The sequence below is a fragment of the Pelodiscus sinensis genome, chromosome 20, assembly GCF_049634645.1.
Source record: "Pelodiscus sinensis isolate JC-2024 chromosome 20, ASM4963464v1, whole genome shotgun sequence".
Classification (NCBI taxonomy): Eukaryota; Metazoa; Chordata; order Testudines; family Trionychidae; genus Pelodiscus; species Pelodiscus sinensis.
The window spans coordinates 10,496,579-10,521,355 of NC_134730.1; the positions used below are offsets into that span (position 1 = coordinate 10,496,579).

The 24,777-nt window shown below is 49.4% G+C and overlaps 1 protein-coding gene across 4 annotated transcripts in view; it reads left to right on the forward strand.

The window, feature by feature from the left end:
- Positions 1-2,178: 2,178 nt before the first annotated feature.
- The window catches only part of QRICH2 (glutamine rich 2), a 62,736-nt gene continuing 40,137 nt past the window's right edge, over positions 2,179-24,777 (forward strand). For 3 of the 4 annotated variants that reach the window (XM_075903606.1, XM_075903608.1, XM_075903609.1), the window contains exons 1-2: positions 2,180-3,144; positions 12,248-12,352. In XM_075903606.1, the coding sequence (XP_075759721.1) occupies positions 2,635-3,144; positions 12,248-12,352 (615 nt within the window). In that variant the 5' untranslated portion in view covers positions 2,180-2,634. Of the gene's footprint in view, positions 3,145-12,247; positions 12,353-24,777 lie in introns of all 4 variants that reach the window. The other variant, XM_075903607.1, reaches the window with a different exon arrangement.

Genomic DNA, 24,777 nt, shown 5'->3' on the forward strand with positions numbered 1-24,777 from the left:
TTTGTGCATTCCCCCCATTTCCCCTGGTACACAAAGATGATCCTGAGGGCTTGTTAGTTTGGAGCTTCCCTCATCATGCCGATGTGGTGGAGGCTGCACTTATTCACTTCTCTTCTGAGCCTCTCCCTCGAGAGGCCAAATGCAGCTTCTCTGTATCCAGACGTGAATGCAGGATTTTGGCAGGCTTCACCATCTGAACCTGCAGTCCCTACACCTCCTGGCTTGGAAGCTCGATGGCTACAATGCTTGGAACAGGTGCAGGAGGTCTTGCTAGGGAGTAGGAAGCCTTCCACTAGAGCTACCTACCGGGCCAAATGGAAGTGTTTCTCTATCTTGGTTACTCAGAAGGGGATTTTTTCCATGGATGCCCGGACTGGTCCTGGACTCTCTCCTTGGTGTGGGGCTGTCCTCCTCTGTTAGGGTCCATCTGGAGGTGATCTCTGCTTTTAACTCAGGCTCCCAGGGAAAGATGCTTTTTGTGGACCCCATGGTCTTCTGGTTCTTGAGCGACTGGAGAGGTTTTACCTGCATGTTTGGCAACCTGTTCCACCTTGAGATATCAACTTGGCTTTGACTGAGCTTACTGGGCCCCCTTTGACCCTGGTGTTCGCTACTACACCTGTCCTGGAATGTGGTGTTCCTGGTAGCTATCACGTTGGCTAGGTGTGTGTCAGAGCTCAGGGCCCTCACCTCAGACCCTCCTTATATATTTTTTTTCCTCAAGGATAAGGTCAGGCTCCACCCTCACCCAGCTTTTTTGCCTAAGGTGGTGTCTCAGATTCATGTCTCTCAGGACATTTTCCTTCCAGTGTTTTGCTCCAAGCCCCATGCCTCTAGTAAAGAATAGGCCTTGCACACACTGGATGTTAGAAGGGCACTAGCCTGTTATTTAGACAGGACAAAGCCCTTCCCCAAGTCCCCACAGTTGTTTGTAGCAGTTGTGGAGAGGCTATGGGGTCAGCTGGTCTCCACTCAGAGGATTTTGTCATAGATCACTTCATGTATCCAAGGTCATAATGATTTGGTGGGGTTGCCAGCTTCCCCTCCGAATGGCTCACTCCACTAGGGCCCAAGCCTCCTCTACAGCCTCTGTGGCCCAGGTGCCCATCCTGGACATCCACAGGGCAGCCACATTGGTCTTTGGTCCACACCTTTGCCAACCATTTTGTACTGGCTCTTCAGGCTAGGGAAGATGCTGCACTTGGTAGGGCTGTTCTCCATTCCGTGGAAGGTTAAGACTCTGACCCTGCCTTCTGGGTTTCTGCTTTGGAGTCTTCTACTTGGAGTGGACATAAGCAATCACTCGAAGAAAGAAAATGGTTACTTACCTTTTGTAAGTGTTCTTTGAGATGTGTTGCTCAAGTCCATTCCAAATCCCATTTGCCTCTCCTTCATCGGAGTCGTCTGCTAAGAAGGAACTGAGGGGGTGAGGGGCCAGCAGGGTATATATTAGTCAATATAGCGGCACCACTACAGGGGCCTGCCCTGCTGGCCGAATGGGTACTGCTAAGGGAAAAAACTTTCTGACGATTTGCGCTTGTGGTGCGCTCACACCTACATGGAGCGGACATGAGCAACACGTCTTGAAGAACAAGTTATGCAAGGTAAGTAACCGTTTTTTCCTAGTCCGCAAGGTGCGCGTTGCAAACAGACTAGCTGCTCAGTGGCTTTCATAATTCACTCAACTTGGAGGCACTAAGCATGCTGAAGAGGTCTGCTGGCGCCACTGCCCTTCTCCCTTCCCGTACTATGTATACGTTTTCTTCCTTACTACATTTTAAAGGGGTTTGAAAATGGGAAAGTGATTAAACAGAGGCAAGAGGGTGAAGCAGCTGCAGCCAGGCTGAGAATCGGTGCTGGGGCAAACTCAGGGCTGGTGGGGGCCCCACTGCAGTTTCTTACAGAAGCATTTCCTTACGATCGTCCCAATGAGCGCGCGCAAGCGGCAGTACATTCCTGCAAGGTAGCAGCTCTCTCTATACCACCGGGACTATTTCCCTAGGCGCAATGAGCCACAGAACGTCTAGGGGGCGCTGCATCCCTGCCTAGCAACTCCAGACGCTGCAATGTAGCCGTCAGACTCCGCTGATGTAAACAAAGGCACATGGACAGCCAATGTGGCCAATCCGGCGGTGGGGCGGGGTGTTGGGTGGCCAATGGCAGGGCGAAAGGGGCGGGTGTGAGCCAGGGGGTGGGGGTGTGTTTCAGTGGAGATGGTTCTGCTGGGCTGCCCGCAGCCTGAGCCCTGCTGTTGGCTATAGTCAGGTATGGCAGCGGCAGGTGCATCAGCCTAGGAGAGAGGCCTGGGGGGAGAGGCAGGGGGATCAGGCATAGGCAGGTTGCAGGACAGTAGGAGTCAATAAATAGGAAACTTTTAAAAGACTGGAGGAAAAATCCCTGGAAGGAAAATTCCTGTTCGATGGAGGGTGCAGCCCAGCAGGACTCGTGGGAAGATCGAGCAGCTTGTATTGATTTTAGCTGCTTGCTTAGTCACTCACAGTATAAAGAAGAGAAACTTATTTGAGTCCTTGGGCTCAAATCATTCTGACTATTTTGGGGAAAAAATAGCTTTATGTTTGCATGAAAAGGTAACAGCGTCAGATACTGGGCAGGAGTTAAAATCGGGGACAGGGAATGGCTCTGCTCAGCTTGGCAGAATTGGCTGACCTCTCCATAGGGACACCAGAGGTTGGGGCAGTTAATTTTAATGCCCTCCACACTTTGCTCCATGCCATCATTAAACAACTCAACCTCCAGGATGTCATAGCGGAGATGCGTGAAGAGAAACCTAAGCTCCAGGAAGCCATGCCAAAGAAAGAGATGAAGGACCATGAGGCAGATGACTCAGTCTATGCTGACTTAGAGAAGAAGGTCATTGGGGTGGAGGCTCAGGTGGCTGGGATGGCGGCTCATGTGAATGGTGTGGAGGCTCAGATGAATGAGGTGAAATCAGAGGTCCATGAGATAGGGGAACAGGTTCAAGGGCTTGAGAAGCAAATGGCTGCCCTGGAAAAACTGCCTTCTGGGACAGACTTGCTGGAGAGGACCAAAAGTGGCTCTCCAAATGGATCTGCTGTGGCTGACATGTGGCAAATGATGCAGATGAAGAAAAAGATAGAAGCTAATGAGAACGGCATCTCCAAGGTAAATCTTTCTGTTCCTCAAATTGTAAAGGGGCAACTCACCCAGTGGGGTGAACCCATCTATGAGAGTGACTAGATGCTTGTGGTAGCCTTGTCTCTGCTACTGACTTGCTGTGCTTCTTTGGTCAAGTCACTTTACCCTTCATCTACTCATCTAGAGAATTGAGTGAATATCCACCCTTAGAAAGGATCCCGAGAGGAAATGTGGTAGATAATTGGTCTGTACATAATTGGTCCTTGTACAGCACTCACACCATCCCTGTGTTCTACAAGTGCCTGGTGATGGTATTTATTTATTTTATAGTTTGATATAGATAATTTTAAGTAATAAGCAACAAGACTCCAAATTTGTGCAAAGCTATGGTAAGTTAGGGTCTAAAGTTTGTGAATGTATGAAAAACACACAGCTTTGTGTAGCTAGGAATTTTCTTTCACCAACAGATGTTGGCCCAATAAGGTATTATCTCTCCCACTTTGTCTCTCACGTGGCAGTCTTTTCCTGTCCCTGTGTTATTTAGGATTAGAGCTAAACTATAGGAAGGGAAATATCTGAATCTCCAGGGCCAGCCTCCATTACCTCTTAAAGGTCTCATATCCAGTGTTATTTCTATTGCATGTTGTTAAGCAGGTTGTGATCTAGCATGTATTTTCAAAGCAGGATAATAAGGAAAACCATGACCAGGTATCACACAGGTCTTATTACAGCTGTGACTTGTGTTCTTGTAAAATTAATGAAACCTTTGCACTGATTCCTCTAAGGTTGCAAGAGAAATAAAGTCTTGATTGCTGCTACCCATTTAATTAAAGTGATGGATGGAAAAGGTTGGGGTATTGCTTGTCTAACTCATGCCATAGTTTTAACAAAGGGCTATTCTTGTTTGCATTCATCTTATCTCCAGTCTAGAGAATATAGAGACTGTGACCTTTTATTGTCCTTTGTCTGTGGTCTGTGTAAACTTTGGTTAGATGACAAAGGAACTACCCTTGAATTGTGAAAGGCCCATTGAGAGAAGTTTGGGGACCTCAGTGCATCATGTTTTAGGGCCTCACTCTTCTCATTTTTTATTTACACAAGAATTAGTCACTTACCCCCACCCCCAGTTTGGAGCCCCAGTATCTTTGTTCCTTCCTCCTCTTGTCAGCCCTGATTGCCAATTGCACTGTATGTTTTTAAGGGGCTGAATGGTTTTGTGTGCTTTGTTTTCTGCTATGCTACAGTCTTCCTATGTGACCTCTAGCAAACCTTCAAGGACTTTGCTTTCAATAAGGCCAAGCACCCACAGCTCCTCTGTACTTCAGCTTGAGTTGTGGATTCTCAGCACCTCTAAAAATCCAGCCCTTTGCTTCTTTGTGCCTCAGTGTCCTCATCTGGAACCTGCTTCACAGGTGGTTGGCGTGCTTAATTCAATCTAGTGAAATGCTTTGAGATCCTTAGGCCTAGGGAAACAGTAGAGGTGCAAGCGGGTGAGGGGCAGAGGGATAGGAGGGGAAGTGAGGCGAGATAGCGACATTTGGCAACTGGCTCTAAGCTGGGAAAGAGGATTCTAGAGGTTCTTACCTGTTCCCTGCCACACTCCATCCCCACTCCATGCCCGGCTCCCTGGCATTATCCTAGGCCTCGTGGCAGCTGCTCCAGCCTCCCTGGGTCCCACTGTTGCTTCTCGCCCCTTCCCCCAGGTGAGTGTGAGCTTGCACAGGGGCAGAGCCTCCACAGTATTTCCCTGTTCCTGCTCCCTACCTGTATCCTCATTTCTCCCACTCCCACCCTAGGTACAAGTGGCATTTTCTGCTCCACAACTCCAATAGTGTTCAAAGAAATTGGACCCTTGTGTCTTGGGGTGGGGGTGATACCCTGAAGTCAGATCAGATTCCATGGAGGGCAGGGTGGGGAGGGAAGAGAGGGACTTCATTGAAATCATGGCAGCTGTATTGCCAGGTGTGCTTTTGCTGGATGAAGGTAGTGCCATGTGATGGAGTAGGTTTGTGAGCCAGGGAGTGATACCTTTGCCCATCTTTGTCCCCTGACTTACCTGCACTTAGATTCACCATGGCACAGGTACATAGCGGTTGTGTCTAAGTTACTGTAGTCTGAACCCTTCCTCTTGTAGGTAAATAGCATCATCTCCATGATGTCTGCTGTCCTCTTGTAGCCTGGGGCACCCTGAAAGGAGTTCACAACCTAGCTTTGTTATTTCCCTGTCCCAGTCAGGAGGAGCTGTAATGTTCATAGAACCATAGAGCTGGAAGAGACCTCAGAAGGGCATCAAGTCCATCCCTTGCTCTAGGCAGGACCAATCCCAACTAAATCAATGTTGCCATTCCAGGAGGCAGGAGGATGAAATTGTGTGGCAGGGACCCACCTTTCTAATCTAAGGCCAAGGTTATCACTACGTTGCATAGGCTCATTAGGGGAAAGCCCTGGAGATTTTCTCCCCTGGAAGAGGAGGATCTATATTGCAATCCAAAGCTGGGATGGGAGGGGTAAAGAGAAGTTAAGAAAAGTGGCCTGTTATGAGTGCACAAAGAAAAACTTCTCAGTGGGCTCTGCACATTCCTACTCATGGGATACCCTGGCAGTGCGGTCCTGGACCATCAATGCAGTAAGACCTTAGAAAGGACAAAGGCATAAGGGAATAGGCAGCAATAGCACAACCCCATCCGGGACTCTGGGATCAGTTTCAACCATCTGGCAACCCTATTTGCAAGATAAGGGAGCCCCTGAAGTTAGGGAGGTTGGGTGGGTCCTCTAGCAGTGTAATCAATAAGGCATGTGCTTCCTGGGTTTGAGGGTTCAAGTCCCTCCCTCCAGGGCAGCAGCCACCACCACTACCACCACCTCCCAGAGGGATGCAGCTGGCACCATGGGAAGGATAAGGGGGCTGAGGGTTGGAGCTGATACCAATGGAATAGAAGAAGGATAAGTGGGCCCCTGAAACTGGGGAGGTGGAATAGATCAATGGAGAAGGTGTCTGCCTCCATGGTTTAGGAGACCCACCCACCCTGGGCAGTGACCACTACCCTCCAGAGGGATGGAGCTTGCAGGAAGGATAAAGGAGCCCCAGGAGGTTAGATGGGTCTTCCAGTGGCATAATGGATAAGGTATCTGTCTCCTGAGCCTGGGGTTGAGGGCTTAAGTCCCACCCTTCCAGTTGGGGGCAGCAGGCACCACCACCAGATTCCCCAACTCTGGAGCTGGCATCAATGGACTATAGGAAGGATAAGGTAGCTACTGAAGGTAGGGAGTTGGGGGCTTGAGGGTTGGCGACCTGCCTGCCCGGAGCACTGCCACCACTAGATTCCTAAGGGACAGAGCTGACACCATTGAACGATTCACAAGATAGAAGAGCCCCAGAAGTTAAGGAGGTGAGGTGGGCTGAGGGCTTAAGTCCCGCCCCCCCCCCGGGCAGTAACAGCCACAGCCACCTCCCAGAGGGGTGGAGCTGAAACCATTGGAAGGCAGGAAGAATAAGGTGGCCCATGAAGGTTGGAAGATGGAGTAGCTTGTCCAGCGGTGCAATGGATAAGGCACCTGCCTCCAAAGCCCGGGGTTGAGGGCTCCAGACGCTGGTGGTGGCTGAGGGCTGGAGTCCAACACCAGATACCTGAGTGCTGAAACAGGCACCATTGGAAGATAGTGAGGATTAGAGAGCCCCTGAAGGTAGGGGGGGTTGAGGGTTGGAGTCCTGCCTGCCCTAAGGGCAGCTGCCACCCACTTCCCAAGGGCTGGAGGTGGGGGCCAGATTCCCAAGGGACGTAGTTGACACCATTGGAAGAGAGGGAAAATAAGGGAGATCCTGAAGGTAGGTATGTAGGTGGGGCAGGTCCTCCAGTGCCACAATGGAGAGGGCATCACACCCCCAAGGTGGGGCTTGAGGGTTTGAGACCCACCTGCCCTGATGGCAGCTACTAGCACCATCCTCTGCAAGGCACAGACAGAGCATAGGAAGCATAAGGGAACCCCTGAAGATAGGGAGTTGAGACATTCTCCAGTGGCATAAGGCATCACACTCCCAAGGCTCGGGTTGAGAAAGCTGGTGTGGTGGCTAAGGGGGATGCTGAGGTTTGAGTCCTGCCCCCCTGCACTCAGCCACCACCAGTTTCACGAGGGATGGAGCTGGCAACACTGGCAGGTCAGAAGGATAAGGAAGTCCCTGAGAGTGGGGTGGGTCCTCCAGTGATGTAATGGATAAGGCATCTGCCACCTGCGCTTGAGGGATGGGAGTCCTGCCTGCCCTGGGAGCAGCCGCCCCCTTCTACAGGGCTAGAGATGGCACCATTGGAAGGTGGGAAGGATAAGAGGGCCCCTGAAAGCAAGGGAGGTGGGGTGGATCCTCCAGTGGCACAATGGCTAAGGCATCTGCCTTCGCAGCCCGGGGCTCAAGACCCATCCCCTGGGGCAGCAACCGCCCCCCTCCAGACAGAGGCTTGATGCCCTAGCAGACACCTTCTCCCCTACCCACATGCCCCTCATGCATGTGAATGAAACAGACATTGACAACAACAAAACAACAGACAAAGGTGCTGGGCCTGCTTGTCCACAGCTTTCAGTGCCTCTCGGGATCAGGATCAGGTGCTCGTTCCCCTCTAGCGTCTCCCTTGCCCATCCAGCAGGATGCTGACTGCTGAAGATCTGTCCTTGCTGAAAAAGTTCTGCCCGTCCAGCTCCCATCACAGTCCAGCATGAGTCGGGGGGGAGGGCGGATTTTGGGTTTACAGGGAGCTCAACAAGGTTGTTATTGCAGTTCCTACATGTCACCCCCTCCAGGCCTTCCTCCATCTGGGACTGGACAATGGATTTCCCTTCCTTTGTCCTGTACACAGGACCCTGGCGCAACAGGACTTGCATCACCTAGGCCTCATATTGAGGCCTTAGGTCAGGGCTGGGTCGGGGGTGGGTTGGGGGTCACTGACCTGCAGAAAAATCAGTTGGGGGCCGCACACAGTGAGAAATAAAAAACCAAACCAAACTCCGATGGAGCAGGAGAGAGACTCTCCCCACGTTCCCCAGGCTAGTAGTTTTGTGTGCTCCAGCCCTACGGTGGAGTGGAAGGGGGCTGCAGCACCAGCGCAGGCGCTCCAGTGCTAGGAGGGTCCCTGTGCCTCGGGGGCCAGATCCAGGCAAGTCAGGGGCCGCATCCGCCAGCCCTTAGGTTCTCCAGCCCGGCCTTCGGTGATGCATAGGCCTTATGCAGGATGGGAAGGTGAATGCTGCCCCCACTTGTTAGCAGAGTTCTCTGACAGAATGGTTGCTGAAATTGGCAAGTCTCAGAAGCTGGGACCAGGGTTCCCTGTAATCTGAGCTCTTGGGCAGCTGCCCAGGAGAGATTCAAATGCTGTTCAGCTGACACAGGCGGCGGCATGCGTGTCAGCTGGTGGTGCATATCCACACATGCCTCGGTGCACAGCATGGCATTTAAGAGACACTGTAAGAGGGAGTGCTGGCTGAGACTGTCTGGTCTAGACTAGCGTGGGGAGCAGACTGTCATGGAGACCAGCCAGCATGGGTCTTGCTCATGCCCAGCACAGCATAGCCTAGGGCAGGGGTTTCCAACCTTTTTAACCACAAGCTCACTCTTTCAATTGAAGTGCAATGGAAGATCTACCTCAAACCCAAGCACCCTTGCGCAGCTTCCTTCCCCCTCTTCTCTGAGGCCCTGCCCCGGCTCCACCCCTTCTCCGAGGCCTCACCCTGCTCACTCCATCCCCCTTCCTCCCCGAATCTCATTCACTTTCACTGGGCTGGAGTAGGGCATTGGGGTGCAGAATATGGGAGGGGACACCCTGAAGGTAGGGCGGTGGGGTGGGTTCTGGAGTGGACTAGGGGGTACAGCATTTGTCTGGGGAGTACAGGGTTGGGGGCTTGAGTCCCACCTACCCTGGGAGTAGCCAGACAGCCAACACAAGCTGCCCCAGGGATAGAGCTGGCTCCAGCACTTGGAAAGGAGGATAAAGTATGTGCTGAAGATGGGGCAGGGGGGTGGGGTCCACAGTGCCATAGAGGATATGGCATCAGAGTCTGGAGCACAGGGTGGTGGGTTCAAGGTTCCCCCCTCACCCTAGGAGCAGCTGGCTCCTGCATGTGTAAAGCAGGAAAAGGGACCTTCTAGAGGTGGGGTGGGATCTCCAGTGAACTTAGGGTTAGGGCATCAGCCTCAGGAGCACTGGGTGGTGGGGTGGATCCCATCCAGGCAGCAGCTGGGCATCCAACACCAAGCTGGCCTAGGGATGGATCTGGCTTCCACATCAGCAAGGCAGCATCACCTGTCAGAGGCTCTAAGACCTACTGGTGGATCCTGGTCTGGTTGGTGACCACTACCCTAGGGAGCCATGCTGCAAAGCTAGCTGGCTGTCTTTAGGATAATGATCAAATGTGGAGGAAGGGAACATCATACCCAAAGAATGCCTCCAAAGCCAGAGCAATTGCTGCAGCACTAGGGGAAGAGTAGAGCCACAAGATTAAAGCAAGTCCCTGCTGAATTATTCATCCGTTCATGTAGCGTATTGGGAGGGAAAAGGAGCTTCTTTGATGAGATAATGAGCCTTTTTTGAGGCTGATAAACAGCCCTTTCTCAGAGCACTAAATCAGCTCGGAGGCTCATGCGGCAGATATTGCAACCCAATATGACAGGCTGTAAATGTTTAATTATTTGCCAGTTCTGCTTCGTTGGGGGAGGGGGGGTCATGTTAAATAAAAAAGCAAAGTATCCCCATCTTGACCTCTGGGAGCTGGTTTCCAGTTCACCCCCTGAATGATCCAGAGTGTGTGAGAAATTCAGTGTTCCCCATCCATCTGAATACAGTGCTGACACCTTGAGTCTTCCGAGTGTACACCAGGGTTGCCACAAGTTTGACCCAAGAGCGTTTTAGCTAGGAAATAAGATCCCCATTCAGTGAGGCACGGAGATCCTGCAGCTGGCTACTGAGTGAGCCTCCACAGTGAAGCCAAAGGAAGTTGAGAACGCTCAGGACTGGGCCCGCTGTTGCCTTTGTTGAAATGGTTTTGTGGATTGATCTGACGTGTGCTGAGCTAATGGAAGCAAAACTTCAGTGGGATGATCAGTGTGAGGTGCTGAGAAATTGTGGGGACAAAGAAAACAGTTTCTGATCAGGAGATTGGAATTGCCAGGTGTTCTGAGGCCAGTTTGTAAGTCCCAGCAATAGGGTGGAACTCACCCCTGTGCAGGGACTGGCACAAGACCGATGTACAACTTGTCTTATTTTGGGGGCTTAAGGATGCACAGGGCCAGCCAAGACCTGCCCAGGATGAATAAACTACTCATGCGGGTAACTGCTCACCACTTTGAGTACATGGAAATCCCTCCAGCCCTAATGAATGTCACTTTCCAGTTGCTCTTGTTTTTTAATACACAACTATGTCCAAAAGTGCTATCTAATACTTGACCATTTCAATCTTCAGAAGTGCTCAGCACATACTGGGAGACAGGGCTGTAATGGTTAGAAGGTGTGTCCAGACACCTGGCTTCCATTCCTGCTATTGCTACTGATCATCATATGACCGTGGGCAAGTCATCTGACCTCTCTGTGCTTCATTTTGCCCATCTGTAAGGATTATCTCGTCAGAGAAGCTCCTTTTCCCTCCCAATACGCTACAAGGGATGAATAATTCAGCAGGGACTTGCTTTAATCTTGTGGCTCTACTCTTCCCCTAGTTCTGCAGCAATTGCTCCTGCTTTGGAGGCATTCTTTGGGTATGATGTTCCCTTCCACCCATCGGTGCTTAGCCAGGAGGTGAGACTGTGTGTAAATATCAGAAACACACCCCACTGAAAACTGCTATGTGGATGGATGGTGTTTTTATAGAAAGTTGCTTATTAATAACATGGCCAGTGGAGTGGTTGAGCCTGATCAAATTTCTACTAAAGATCTGCACAGCTGAGAGCCTCAACTAATGGGATTGAGAGGGAAGGAACCCTCTGATGCTGGAGTTCCAAGGAGAGGCATGTATCCATCCAAGCAACTTAGCACAGCAGCACTTTGCAATGTCCCAGCAGCTTCCATCTTAATTCAAAGCACTTTCCAAACATCACTGCCTTGCAGCTGTAGGTAAATGTTGCTATCCCCACTTTACAGATGAAGAAACTGAGGCACAGGGAGACTGTGACCTTTGGCAAGCCATTTGGTGAAATAGCAGCACAGCCCAGATCTTCCTGCCCTCCCCTTCCCCCCCCCTCCAACCATGAAACCAGAGTTTGAGTCTGTGATGTGGTCTTGTGCACTCTATGAACAAGCCAAGTCCAGCCAATGAACAGCTAAGTCCCTGCAATGTTATTTGGCACCAGCTGTAGAGCACGGCATCAGTTGAGTGTTTGATCCCAGCATTTATGTATCAGAGGCAGGTCTTGTGGCAAAAGCTATAGAATAAGGGTGCCATGTGGGCACGAAAACAGCGCCAGAGGGAGAAGGGCAGGATAGTGCCCAAATCAGGAAGGAGAAGCCTGCAGGGCCCAAGCTGAAATGAAGGCAGCAGGCGAATGAGCAGCGGATGCTCACACATGCTGGTGTCCTAGCATAGACCTCAGGGCATGTCTGCACTTGATCTCTCCGCACTCAGTTAGGCACCCAACGTGCTGATCTCCACCCCCCGGCTGCAAATACACTTGGGGGGGTGGACCCAGGCTGGTGTTTTCATTTAACTCTTTCAGTTAGTCTAGCAGAGAGGCCTGCCTGGAGCTGCCAAGCTTCATGCAGCTTTTATTTACTTGGGGAGTCAAAGGAGAACTCCTCCGAGTCCAGCTCCCTGCTGGGACGGATGCTCCGGGGGTAGCTGCTGTGTTGTTCTGGAAGCTTCTGGCCTCAGGCTCTCTGTTTAAACTGGCAAGTCCCTCACCACCACCCACACTCCACTGGCTGCCAGAGCCTGTCTAAGGGACTCCATCTCTTGGCTCTGCTCATCAGAAAGCTAAGGAAATGGAGACAGATAGGGGAGGTGCCTTGCCTCAGGTCACACAGCCGGGCAGTGCCAGTGCCAGGTATGATGGCTCCTTGCTTGATTTGCCTGACCCTGCTGCCCCTCGGAGCCGCCTCGCTGACTGTGGTGTAGTAGGTGCTCTTCTGGCCCTAAACTCACTCCCTGTCTGTTTCAGGCCATGGCTTTGTTCCAGGATCTGCTGAATGAAGTCAGCGGCATGAAGGCAGCTCATTTGCAGTCGACCGAGGGCTTCCAAAAGATGAAGGAGAAACTCGACTTGGTGAGTGTGGCTGTCTCCCACAGAGCGGAGTGAGTCTGGTCACTCTCCCTGGGGAGGGAAATGCCAAGACCTCTCCTTCCACCCGCTCAAGCACGGACACTCCCCTAGTCCCTCTTAGAACCATAGAGCTGGAAGAGACCTCAGAAGGTCACCAAGTCCAGCCCCCTGCTCTAGGCAGGACCAATCCCAACTAAATCAACCCGGCCAGGGCTTTGTCAAGCCTAGACTTAATCACCTCTAGGGATGGAGACTCCACTACTTCCCTAGGTAACCCATTCCAGTGCTTCACCACCCTCCTAGTGAAATAGTTTTTCCTAATATCCAACCTGGACCTCTCCCACTGCAACTTGAGACCATTGCTCCTTGTTCTGCCATCTATCACTACTGAGAACAGCCTCTCTCCATCCTCTTTGGAAGCTCCCTTCAGAAGTTGAAGGCTGTTATCAAATCCCCCCTCGCTCTTCGCTTCTGCAGACTAAACAGACCCAAGTCCCTCATCCTCTCCTCATTGCTCATATGCGCCAGCCCCATAATCATTTTGGTTGCCCTCTGCTGGACCCTCTCCAATGTGTCCACATCCTTTCTGTAGTAGGGGGTCCAGAACTGGACACAATACTCCAGATGTGGCCTCACCAAAGCCGAATAAAGGGGAATAATGACATCTCTGGATCTGCTGTCAATGCTCCTCTTAATGCAACCTAATATGCCATTAGCCTTCTTGGCTACAAGGGCACACTGTTGACTCATATCCAGCTTCTCATCCACTGTAACCCCCAGGTCCTTTTCTGCAGTACTACTACTTAGCTGGTTGGTTCCCAGCCTGTAACAATGCTTGGGATTCCTCCGTCCCAAGTGCAGAACTCTGCACTTGTCCTTGTTGAACCTCATCAGATTTCTTGTAGCCCAATCCTCCAATTTATCTAAGTCACTCTGGACCCTATCTCTGCCCTCAAGCGTATCTACCTCTCCCCCTAGCTTAGTGTTATCTGCAAACTTACTGAGGGTGCAATCCATCCCCTCATCCAGGTCATTAATAAAGATATTGAACAAAACTGGTCCTAGAACCGAACCTTGGGGCACTCCACTAGAAACTGACCGCCATCCTGACATCGAGCCATTGATCACTACCCGCTGGGCCCGGCCTTCTAGCCAGCTTTCTATCCATCTTACTGTCCATTTATCCAATCCACATGCTCTTACTTGCTGGCAAGAATATTGTGGGAGACCATATCAAAAGCCTTGCTAAAGTCAAGATATATCACATCCACTAAATTACCCATGTCCACAGAGCCTGTTACCTCATCATAGAAGCTAATCAGATTGGTCAGGCATGACTTGCCCTTTGTGAATCCATGCTGACTATTCCTAATCACTTTCCTCTCTTCCAAGTGCCTCAGAATAGATTCCTTAAGGATCTCTTCCATGATTTTTCCAGGAAGCGAGGTAAGACTGACCGGCCTATAGTTCCCTGGATCATCCTTCTTCCGTTTTTTGAATATGGGCACTACATTTGCCTTTTTCCAATCATCTGGGATCTCTCCCGATCTTCACAATTTTTCAAAGGTAATGGCCAAAGTCTCCTCAATGACATTTGCCAACTCCCTCAGTACCCTTGGATGCATTAAGTCCGGACCCATGGATTTGTGTAGGTTTAGCTTTTCTAAATAGTTCCTAACCTGTTCTTTACCCATCAAGGGCTGTCCATTGTTATCCCGTCTTGCATTACTTAGCGCATTAGTCTGGGAGCTGACCTTGTCCATGAATACAGAGGCAAAGAAAGCATTGAGTACTTCAGCTCTCCCCACATCATCTCTCACTAGGTTACCTCCTTCATCCAGAAGTGGCCGCACACCCTCTCTGATCACCTTCTTCTTGTTAACGTGCCTGTAGAAACCTTTCTTGTTATCCTTCATATCCTTTGCCAGTCGCAATTCCAATTGCGCTTTCGCCTTCCTGATAACCCCCTGGCATTCTCGAGCTATACATTTAAACCCTTCCCTGGTCATTTGTCCAAATTTCCACTTTTTGTAAGCTTCCTTTTTGTGCTTAAGTTCACCAAGGATTTCCCCCATAAGCCAATCCGGTCTCCTACCATGTTTGCCTCTCTTGCTACGCATCGGGATGGTTTCTGTGCCTTCAATAAGGCTTCTTTAAAATACTGCCAGCTGTTCTGAACTCCTTTCCCCTTCATGTTAGCATCCCAGGGGATTCTGCCCATCAGGTGTCTGAGGGAGTCAAAATCTGCTTTTCTGAAGTCCAAGGTGTGTATTTTACTACTCTCTTTTCTTCCTCTGGTCAGGATCCTGAAATCTATCATCTCATGATCACTGCTTCCCAGGTGTCACCCACTTCTGCTTCCCCTATTAGTTCCTTCCTCAAGCCGCACATGGCCCCTGGTCTGATCCATCAGCACTTGTACCAAGAAGTTATCTCCAACGTTCTCCAAAAACTTCCTGGATTGCCTGTGTACTGCTGCATTGGTCTCCCAACAGATGTCAGGGTGTTTAAAGTCCCCCACGAGAACCAGGGCCTGCGATCTGGAAGCTTCGCTCAGTTGTCCAAAGAAAGCCTCATCTACCTCATCCACCTGATTCAGCGGCCTGTAGTAGACACCAACCACAACATCACTGCTGTTGTTTGCACCTCTAAACTTAACCCATAGACGCTCAACGGGTTTTTCTCCCTCTATATACTGGAGTTCAGAGCAATCATAGTGCTCTCTTACATACAGTGCAACTCCTCCTCTTTTTCTCCCCTGCCTGTTCTTCCTCTTGTGTGTGCACAGAGCCTTCCCTCTCCCTGTTTTTATTAAGTATAATAAGTAGGATTCAAGTGATTGCAAATGAAAACAGACAGATCAAAGTAAGTTACTAAATTAAAATAAACAAAACATACCTGCTAATCCTATTGCACTAAGAAACTTGTGACATGCGAATTCTTCTACCCATCTCTTTCACAAGTCTGGCAGCCTCCTAGCTTGGGCCCAATCCTTCCTCCTTTCACTCTTAGATGTTTCTAGCAGACATCTGGGGGTGGGCAATAATTTTTGAAGAAGGGCTAGTTCACAAATTTCTGAAGGGCCCTGGGCTGCTCCAGAAGGGGCAGGGCCAGTGCACTTCCTGTGCTCCCTTGCTCACAGACTCTGCTGGTATGGGCGTGGGGGAGTGTGTAAAGTCTCTCGCCTCCTACCCCCTCCCTGCAAGGGGAGCGTAGCCCCTAGAGTGAACCGCCAGCTGTTAAAAATCAGTCAGGGCTGCACATGTGAGAAGCAGGGGGACTGGAGCACCAGCGCATGCTCCCCAATGCTGGAGGGGGGACCCTGAGCCTTGGGGCCAGAATCAGGCAAACCAGGGGCCACATACAACCCTTGGGCCTTACATTCCTCCCACCTCCTATACAGACTTCATAGGGAAACCAGCCTCTCTCAGACTGAGGATTCTGACCCAAAAGGGAGTTGCAGGGGATCACAGGTTTATTGTAGGTGGGTTGCAGTACTGCCATCCTTACTTTTGTACTGCCTTCAGAGCTGGGCAGCTGGAGAGCGGCAGCTGTTGGCCAAGTGCCCAGCTCTGAAGGCAGCATCCCACCAGCAGCAGTACAGAAGTAAGGGTGGCAATAGCATACCAGGCTGTACTTCTGCGCTGCTGAGCTGGCCAGCAGCTGCTACTCTCCAGCTGCCCAGCTCTGAAACAGTGGTGCCCTCCAGCAGCAGCACAGACGTAGGCGTAGCAGTACTGCTGTGCTTACAATAACCTTATGACTTCCCCCTCACACACAAAATTTGGTCAAGATCCCTACAAATATGACACTGTGAAATTTCAGATATAAATAGTTGAAATGATGACATTTATGATTTTTTAAATCCTAATGACTGTGAAATTGACTAAAATGAATTGAATTGACTGCCATGAATTTGGTAGGCTCTACTCATGAGGAGCCTAGACCTGGACAGAAGTGAGCAGTATGTGTGTACTGGTGTGCTGGCGTTTAGACAGAGATGTGCCCCACATGCCAAATGCACGGTCGAGTCAACGAGGCTGGGGAATACGGTGTTGAGGGAGTCATGCACAGGGCTCACTTGTCAGGTCCTCCCTTCCCTATAGCCTTGTTACTGTTCCTGAATGCTCCACACAGGAGCTAGCCAGAGCAGAAGGAATGGGGTTTGTACTCTCAGGGCCTGGGGAAGCCGGGCTGGGTGGCCCGGCCTGTAATAGCAAAGCTGGCTCAGGTAACATGAGGTGATGCTGCAGCCAGAAGGTAAAAATTCAGCACTTGGGGCCCCTACAAGGGATCCCAGCAAGATGCCGGCTCCTGACGATGTGATACGGAGTCTGCGGGGCAGCTGGGGTAGGGAAGGGCTCACCCTTCTATCTCTGTGGCCTTCTCCTGCCACTTCCACCAGGGCAGGGCAGCTCTGGAATCCAGGCAGGCACAGAAAGAGCCCAACTGGCAGAGGGGCTGAGACCGTATGGGATGGGGCACTGGCACCTGAGGCTATTGTGAAGGGATGAGGAAGAGCCAATCCCCTGCTAACCGCTGGAGGAGTATATAGATAAGGGCCTCCAGCGTGGGATCCAGGACAGCTACCTGTCCACGCCCCTTGAAAGACTAAGGCAGGATTCAGTGTCAATGGGGAGTGAGAGCTCCCAGCAGGTAAATCGTCCTAGCAAGGCCTGGGGGAGCTTCCACCAGTTTGGTGCTGGCCAGGGGTCTCTGCCGGCTGAGGAATTGCTGCCCGGTGGGGAAAGTCTGAACTTTCCCCAAGGAAAGCAGCAGCGGTTGGCAATGCCCAGCTTGCTCCTTGTGCCTTCTGGGATCCTCGGGGTGGCCCTCACAGGAGCACTTGCAGCACTCGCCTGCTCCACCAAGCATCCCACTAGCTGCAGGAGTTTTATTCTTTCTGCAGCTTGGCAGGCTGCCTCTTCCCAGGAGCCTGGGGGGAAGGGAGGGGGCTGTGGGGAAGCAGTAAACATCTCGTTCCCTAGAGCCCAGGGAAACAGAAGGGAAGTGGATGCCAAGGCTGAGCCTTGCTGTGTGTGCTTAGCCCCGAAAACATGTTCTATCCGAGAGAGTGCTGCGCTCGCCTCCCAGACACTGAATGGCTGGGGTCCAGCCTCGATCTCTGTCCTAGACCCTTAGCACAACCCCTTTAGCTTTGTCACTGATGCCAGCCCCAGAATTTCCCCCAACACAGGAATGGAACACTGCCCCCCCCCCCAAGCCCACTCCCTCTTACCTTTCCAGTCTCTTCCAAGCACTCACTTCTTCAGCGCCAACGAGTGGGGCTTGACAAAATCCTCTTACCTCTGGTGAGTAGGAAATTGATCCATTCTGTTGACTTCTGTGGCTTGTGGATCAGACCCCAAGGTCCCTCACCAAAGGCTCTTAAGGAAACTAAGCTGTCCTGGGATAAGAGGGAAGGTCCTCTCATGGATTGATAACTGGTTAAAAGACAGGAAACAAAGGGTAGGAATAAATGGTCCATTTTCTGAATGGAGAGAGGTAACTAGTGGTGTCCTGCAGGGGTCTGTCCTGGAACCAATCCTATTCCACTTATTTATTAATGATCTGGAGAAAGGGGTAAATAGTGAGGAGGAAAAATATGCAGATGATACAAAACTAAGACTGTGAAGAGCTTCAAAGGGATCTTACAAAAGTAGGTGTCTGGGCAACCAAGTGGCAGCATAATCTCAAATGTGTGGAGTCCTTGTGGGTAGTTCTCTGAAAACATCCACTCAACGTGCAGTGGCAGTCAAAAAAGCAAACAGAATGTTAGGAGTCCTTAAGAAAGGGATAGAGAATTAGACAGAGAATATCTTTTTGCCTTTATATAAATCCATGGTACACTCACATCTTGAATATTGCATGCAGATGTGGTCACTTCCCTTTATATAAATCCATGGTACACTCACATCTTGAATATTGCATGCAGATGTGGTCACCTCCCTTTATATAAATCCATGGTACACTCACATCTTGAATATTGCATGCAGATGTGGTCACCTCATCTCAAAAAAGATATCTTGGCACCATCCAGAAAAGGGGAACAACAATGATTAGGGGTATGTAATGGCTGCCATATGAGGAGAGATTAAAAAGACTTGGACTTTTCAGCTTAGAAAAGAGGAGACTAAAAAGGGATATGATAGAGGTCTATAAAATCATGAGTAGTGCGGAGAAAGTAAATAAGGAGAAGTTATTTACTTGTTCCCATAACACAAGAACTAGGGGTCATCAAATGAAATGAATAGGTAGCAGCTTTTAAACAAACAAAAGGAAGTATTTCTTCATGCAGCACACAGCCAACCTGTGGAACTCCTTGCTGGCAGACTTTAGCAGGGTTTAAAAAAGAGCTTAGATAAATTCATGGAGGTTAGGTCCATCAATGGCTATTAGCCAAGATGTGTAGGAATGGTGTCCTTAGCCTCTGTCAGAAGCTAGGAATGGACAACAGAGGATGGGTCACTCGAAGATTAACTGTTCTGCTCCTTCCCTCTGGGGCACCTGGCATTGGCCACTGTCAGAAGACAGGACTTAATAGATGGGCCTTTAGTCTGTCCCGGTATGACTGTTCTTGTGTTCTGGTCTTTGGGAGTTTTTCATGGTGCCACTTTCCATTTACTTGGTTCCCACTCCAATCCCCATCATGAACAGTGCAATGACTTCAGGTAAAAGTTAGTTCCAAGTGTTTTATTTATATGCTGTGCTCAAAGGGATATGACCAAGACAGAAAATCATATTTGTAAATGTGGCACCCTTTTCTGGGCTTTTAACACCACTTTAGACTAACAAAACTAGAAGATCTTTACATATCAGAGGCCTGATTCTGCAAACATTTGCTCACATCAGTCCTTTCACTTGCCTGAAGGTTTTGTCAGACTGGGTTCTTTATCTGTTTTTCCGAACATATGTTCTTAAAAGTAAGGGTGAAATGCAAAAAACTAATCTCAGACAGTTTTAATTTTCTGTTTATGCTTGTTTGTTGCACTAACACACAGTTCTTGGGTTGAGTTTCCAGTATTGGAGGAAGAAATATTTAAAGGCATATCATGGACTGAAGCATCTTATTGCTGTCTGAATTTTTTGATCCTTTACAGTTAATAATTCCCAAGTAGTAGAGTAGAGCAAAGTGGGGTTTTATGTATTTATGTTTTGCTCTCTCCAGCTCGTTTACTTTGCATTTTGTGTAGTGAAAGTTTTCTCCTGCGCTGTAAGAACAAATAGTCCATTTCTTCCTGTCTTGCTTGAATGATTTTCATAGAGCAACAGCAGAGAGAAAAAACATTTAAAAGACAGAAAAATGGGATTGTAAATCCACAATTTGGCAGGGAGACTAAAGGGCAGGTGGGTAGAGAAGCTGTAACTTCATTTAACTCAGGGGTGTGGGTTTTTTTGTTTGTTTTTGTTTTTGTTTTTTTTGGAAACTGACTGTATTTCAAGTTACTGTCATTGCCTTTTCAAATAAAAAATACGAAAATAGATATTAGAATCATAGAGCTGGAAGAGACCTCAGGAGGTAATCAAGTCCAGCCCCCTGCCCAAGTCAGGACCAATCCCAACTAAATCAACCCAGCCAGGGCTTTGTCAAGCCAAGACTTAATCACCTCTAGGGATGGAGATTCCACCACCTCCCTAGGTAACCCATTCCAGTGCTTCACCACCCTCCTAGGGAAATCATTTTTCCTAATATCCAACCTAGACCTCTTCCACTGTTACTTGAGACCATTGCTCCTTGTTCTGCCATCCGTCACTACTGAGACCAGCCTTTCTCCATCCTCTTTGGAACCTCCCTTAAGGAAGTTGAAGGCTACTATCAAATCCCCCCCCTCCCGCTTCTCTTCTGCAGACTGAATAAGGCCAGATCCCTCAGTCTCTCCTCATAGGTCATGCACTCCAGCCCCGTAGTCATTTTGGTTGCCCTCTGCTGGACCCTCTCCAATGCGTCCACATCCTTTCTATAGTGGGGGCCCCAGAACTGGACATGATATTCTAGATGTGGCCTCATCAGAGCCAAATAAAGGGGAATAATCACATCTCTGGATCTGCTGGCAATGCTCCTCCTAATGCAACCTAATATTCCATTAGCCTTCTTGGCTACAAGGGCACACTGTTGTCTCATATCCAGCTTCTCATCCACTGTAACCCCCTGGTCCTTTTCTGCAAAACTGCTACTTAGCCATTCGGTCCCCAGCCTGTAACAATGCTTGGGATTCTTCCGTCCCAAGGGCAGGACTCTACACTTATTGAACCTAATCAGATTTCTTTTGGCCCAATCCTCTAATCTGTCCAGGTCACTCTGGACACTGTCCCTGCCCTCCAGCGTATCTACCTCTCCCCCTAGTTTAGTGTCATCTGTGAACTTGCTGAGGGTGTAATCCATCCCCTCATCCAGGTCATTAATAAAGATGTTGAACAAAGCCAGTTCAAGAACTGATCCTTAGGGCACTCCGCTAGAAACCGACCGCCAATCTGACATCAAGCCATTGATTAGTACCCCTTGGGTCCAACAGTCTAGTCAGCTTTCTATCCATCTTACAGTCCATTTATCCAATCCATATTCCCTTAACTTGCTGGCAAGAATATTGTGGGAGACCATATCAAAAGCTTTACTAAAGTCAAGGTATATCACATCCACTGACTTTTCCATATCTACAGAGCCAGTTACCTCATCATAGAAGCTAATCAGATTGGTCAGGCACGACTTGCCCTTCGTGAATCCATGTTGACTATTCCTGATCACTTTCCCCTCTTCCAAGTGCTTCAAAATGGGTTCTTTGAGAATCCCCTTCATGATTTTTCCGGGGACTGAAGTAAAGCTGACTGGTCTGTAGTTGCCTGGATTGTCCTTCTTCCCTTTTTTAAAGATGGGCACTACATTTGTCTTTTTCCAATCATCCGATCTCTGTGAGTTTTCAAAGATAATAGCCAAAGCTCCGCAATGACACTTGCCAACTCCCTCAGTACCCTCGGATGCATTAAATCCGGGCCCATGGGTTTGCGTATGTTTAGCTTTTCTAAATAGTTCCTAACTTGTTCTTTCCCCACCAAGGGCTCTCCACCACCTTCCCATGCTTCATTTCCTAGTGCATATGTCTGGGAGCTGACCTTGTCAGTGAAAACAGAGGCAAAGAAAGCATCGAGTACTTCAGCTTTTTCCACATCTGTCACTAGGTTACCTCCCTCATCCAATAAGGGCTCCGCACCCTCTTTGATCACCCTATTATTGCTAACATGCTTGTAGAAACATTTCTTGTTACCCTTCACATCTCTTGCTAGCTGCAATTCCAATTGTGCTTTTGCCTTCCTGATAACTCCCCTGTATTCTTGAGGAATATATTTATACTCCTCCCTAGTTATCTGTCCAAGTTTCCACTTCTTGTAAGCGTCCTTTTGGGGTTTAAGCTCACCAAGCATGTCCCCGGTAAGCCAATGTGGTCGCCTAACATATTTGCTTTTCTTGCTGTGCGTTGGGATGGTTTCTTCCTGTGCCTTTAATAAGGCTTTTTTAAAATACTGCCAGCTCTCCTGGACTCCTTTCCACTTCATGTAAGCATCCCAGGGAATCCTGCCCATCAGTTCTGTGAGGGAGTCAAAGTCTGCTCTTCTGAAGTCCAGAGTGTGTATTTTGTTACTCTCCTTTCTTCCTTTGGGTCAGGATCCTGAAATCTACCATCTCATGGTCACTGCTTCCCAGGTTGTCACCCACCTCTACTTCCCCTACTAGTTCCTCCTTGTTTGTGAGCAGCAGGTCAAGCTGTGCATGGCCCCTGGTCGGTTCCTTCAGCACTTGTACCAAGAAGTTATCCCCAACATTCTCCAAAAACTTCCTGGATTGTCTGTGTGCTGCTGTATTGGTCTCCCAACAGATGTCAGGGTGATTAAAGTCGCCCATGAGAACCAGGGCCTGTGATCTGGAAGCGTCTCTCAGTTGTCCAAAGAAAGCCTCGTCTATGTCATCCACCTGATCCGGGGGTCTATAGCAGCCCCCCGACCACAACATCACTGCTGTTGCTTCCACCTCTAAACTTAACCCATAGATGCTCAACAGTCTGGGTATGTCTACACTACCACCTTAGTTTGAACTAGGGTGGTTAATGTAGTCAGTCGAAGTTGCAAATGAAGCCCGGGATTTAAATATCCCGGGCTGCATTTGCATCTTGCCAGGTGCCGCCATTTTTAAATCCCAGGTAGTTCGGACTCCGTGCCCGCGGCTACACACGGCACGGAGTAGGTAGTTCAGATTAGGCTTTCTAATGGCACGGAGTCCGAACTACCGGGGATGTAAAAATGGCGGCGCCCGGCTAGATGCAAATGAAGCCCAGGATATTTAAATCCCAGGCTTCATTTGCAACTTCGATTGACTACAGTAACCACCCTAGTTCGAACTAGGGTGGTAGTGTAGACATATCCTCTTTTCCTCCTCTAAATACTGGAGCTCCGCGCAATCGTACTGCTCTTTTACGTACAGTGCAACTCCTCCTCCTTTTTTCCCCCGCCTGTTTGTCCTCCATGACAGTGCTCTTCTTTATACCCTTCCATGACAGTGCTCCAGTCATGCAAGTTATCCCACCAAGTCTCCATTATTCCAATCAAATCATAGTTCTTCGAGTGGGCCAGGGCTTCTAATTCTTCCTATTTCCCAGGCTTCTCGCATTTGTGTACAAACATCTTTGATAACAAGTTGATCGTCCTGCCTTCTCCAGCAGAATCAGGGGTCCTCCTTTGTTGCTCGTTACTCCTTGTGATTCTTCCTGGTGTCTGACTACCTCACTTACCTCACGGCTTTGGTCACCGTCCCCCAACGAACCGAGTTTAAAGCCCTCCTCACTAGGTTTGCAACCCTGCCCGTGAAGATTCTCTTTCCTCTCTTGGTTAGGTGGATCCCATCTCTTCCTAACAATCCTTGTTCCTAGAACAGAGTCCCATCGTTGAAGAAACCAAAACTGTCTCTCCAACACCACTTGTGTACCCACACGTTTACTTCCTCAATTCGATGATCCCTACCCAGACCTTTTCCTTCAACCGGAAGGATGGACGAGAACACCACTTGTGCTTCAAATTCCTTGATTCTTCTTCCCAGCGCTACATAATCCGCTGTGACCTGCTCAAGATCATTCTTGGCCATTTCATTAGTTCCTACATGGAGAAGCAGGAAAGGGTAGCGATCCGAAGGTTTAATCACTTTCGGAAGACTCTCCGTCACATCCTGAATGCGAGCTTCCAATCTTAAGCAGCAAACTTCTCAAGATTGCAGGTCTGGATGGCAGATGGATGACTCAGTCCCTCCTAGGAGGGAGTCCCTGACCACCACTACCCGTTGTCTTCTTTTGGGGGTGGTAGTTGTGGAACCCTCATCCCTAGAACTATGTATCCCATGCTTTCCAGTAGATGGTGTTCCCTTCTGATTTCTTCCCTGAGAGGTCCCTACGAAAGCATTCTCCACCGCAATGCCTGTGGAGAGAGCCTCATAGTGGTTACTTACCTCTGCAGGGATGGGGGATACCTGAGTTGGCCTTCTTCTCCTTCTAGAGGTTACATGCTGCCAGTTCTCTTCCTTATCCTGTACTGCCCTGACTGGCTCTTCAGCCTGCTGTGCCTGCAGGATTAAACGCTGCCCTCTATCGAGGAAGTCTTCATCCTCTCTGATAGAATGTAGGGTTAATACTTGGCTCTCAAGTCCTCTAATTTTTTCTTCCAAAATGGTGACCAGCTTGCACTTAGTGCACATGAAATCCCTTCTTTCTTCTGGGAGGAAGACAAACATGGCACATGCTGTGCAGGTAACAACAGCAAACCTATCACTATCCATACCTGCCGTCCTTCTGAGAGATTACTCAGATGTTATTAAATGCGTCCTTGAAGGGCAGGAGTTTAGTGAAAAGATTTTAAAGAAGAGTGTGTGTATCTCGCCCCTTTCCTAACTCCCTTTCCAAACTCTGTGTTAACAGCCCCTGGTTGCTGACTCACTCCTTTATAAAGTCCTGGACTGCCTGATAGCCTCTCCCCCTGATTAAGGCTCAACCAATGAGCAGAGGCTTCTAGATTTCAACCCCTGATTAGAAGCTTCCACCTGCCAGCCACAGCACTCACTTCCCCCCTCATAGAGAGTAGGGGAAGGAAAACAAAAAACAAACTAACAGCCAAACACAAGGGCTGCGTCTAGACTGGCATGATTTTGCGGAAATACTTTTAACGGAAAAGTTTTTCCGTTAAAAGTATTTCCACAAAAGCGCGTCTAGATTGGCACGGATGCTTTTGCGCAAAAAGTGCTTTTGCGCAAAAGCATCCGGGGCCAGTCTAGACACGATTTTGCGCAAGAAAGCCCCGATCGCCATTTTAGCCATTGGGGCTTTTTTGCACAAAACAGTTCTTTCCTGTCTACACTGGCCCTTTTGTGCAAGTATTCTTGCGCAAGAGGGCTGTTT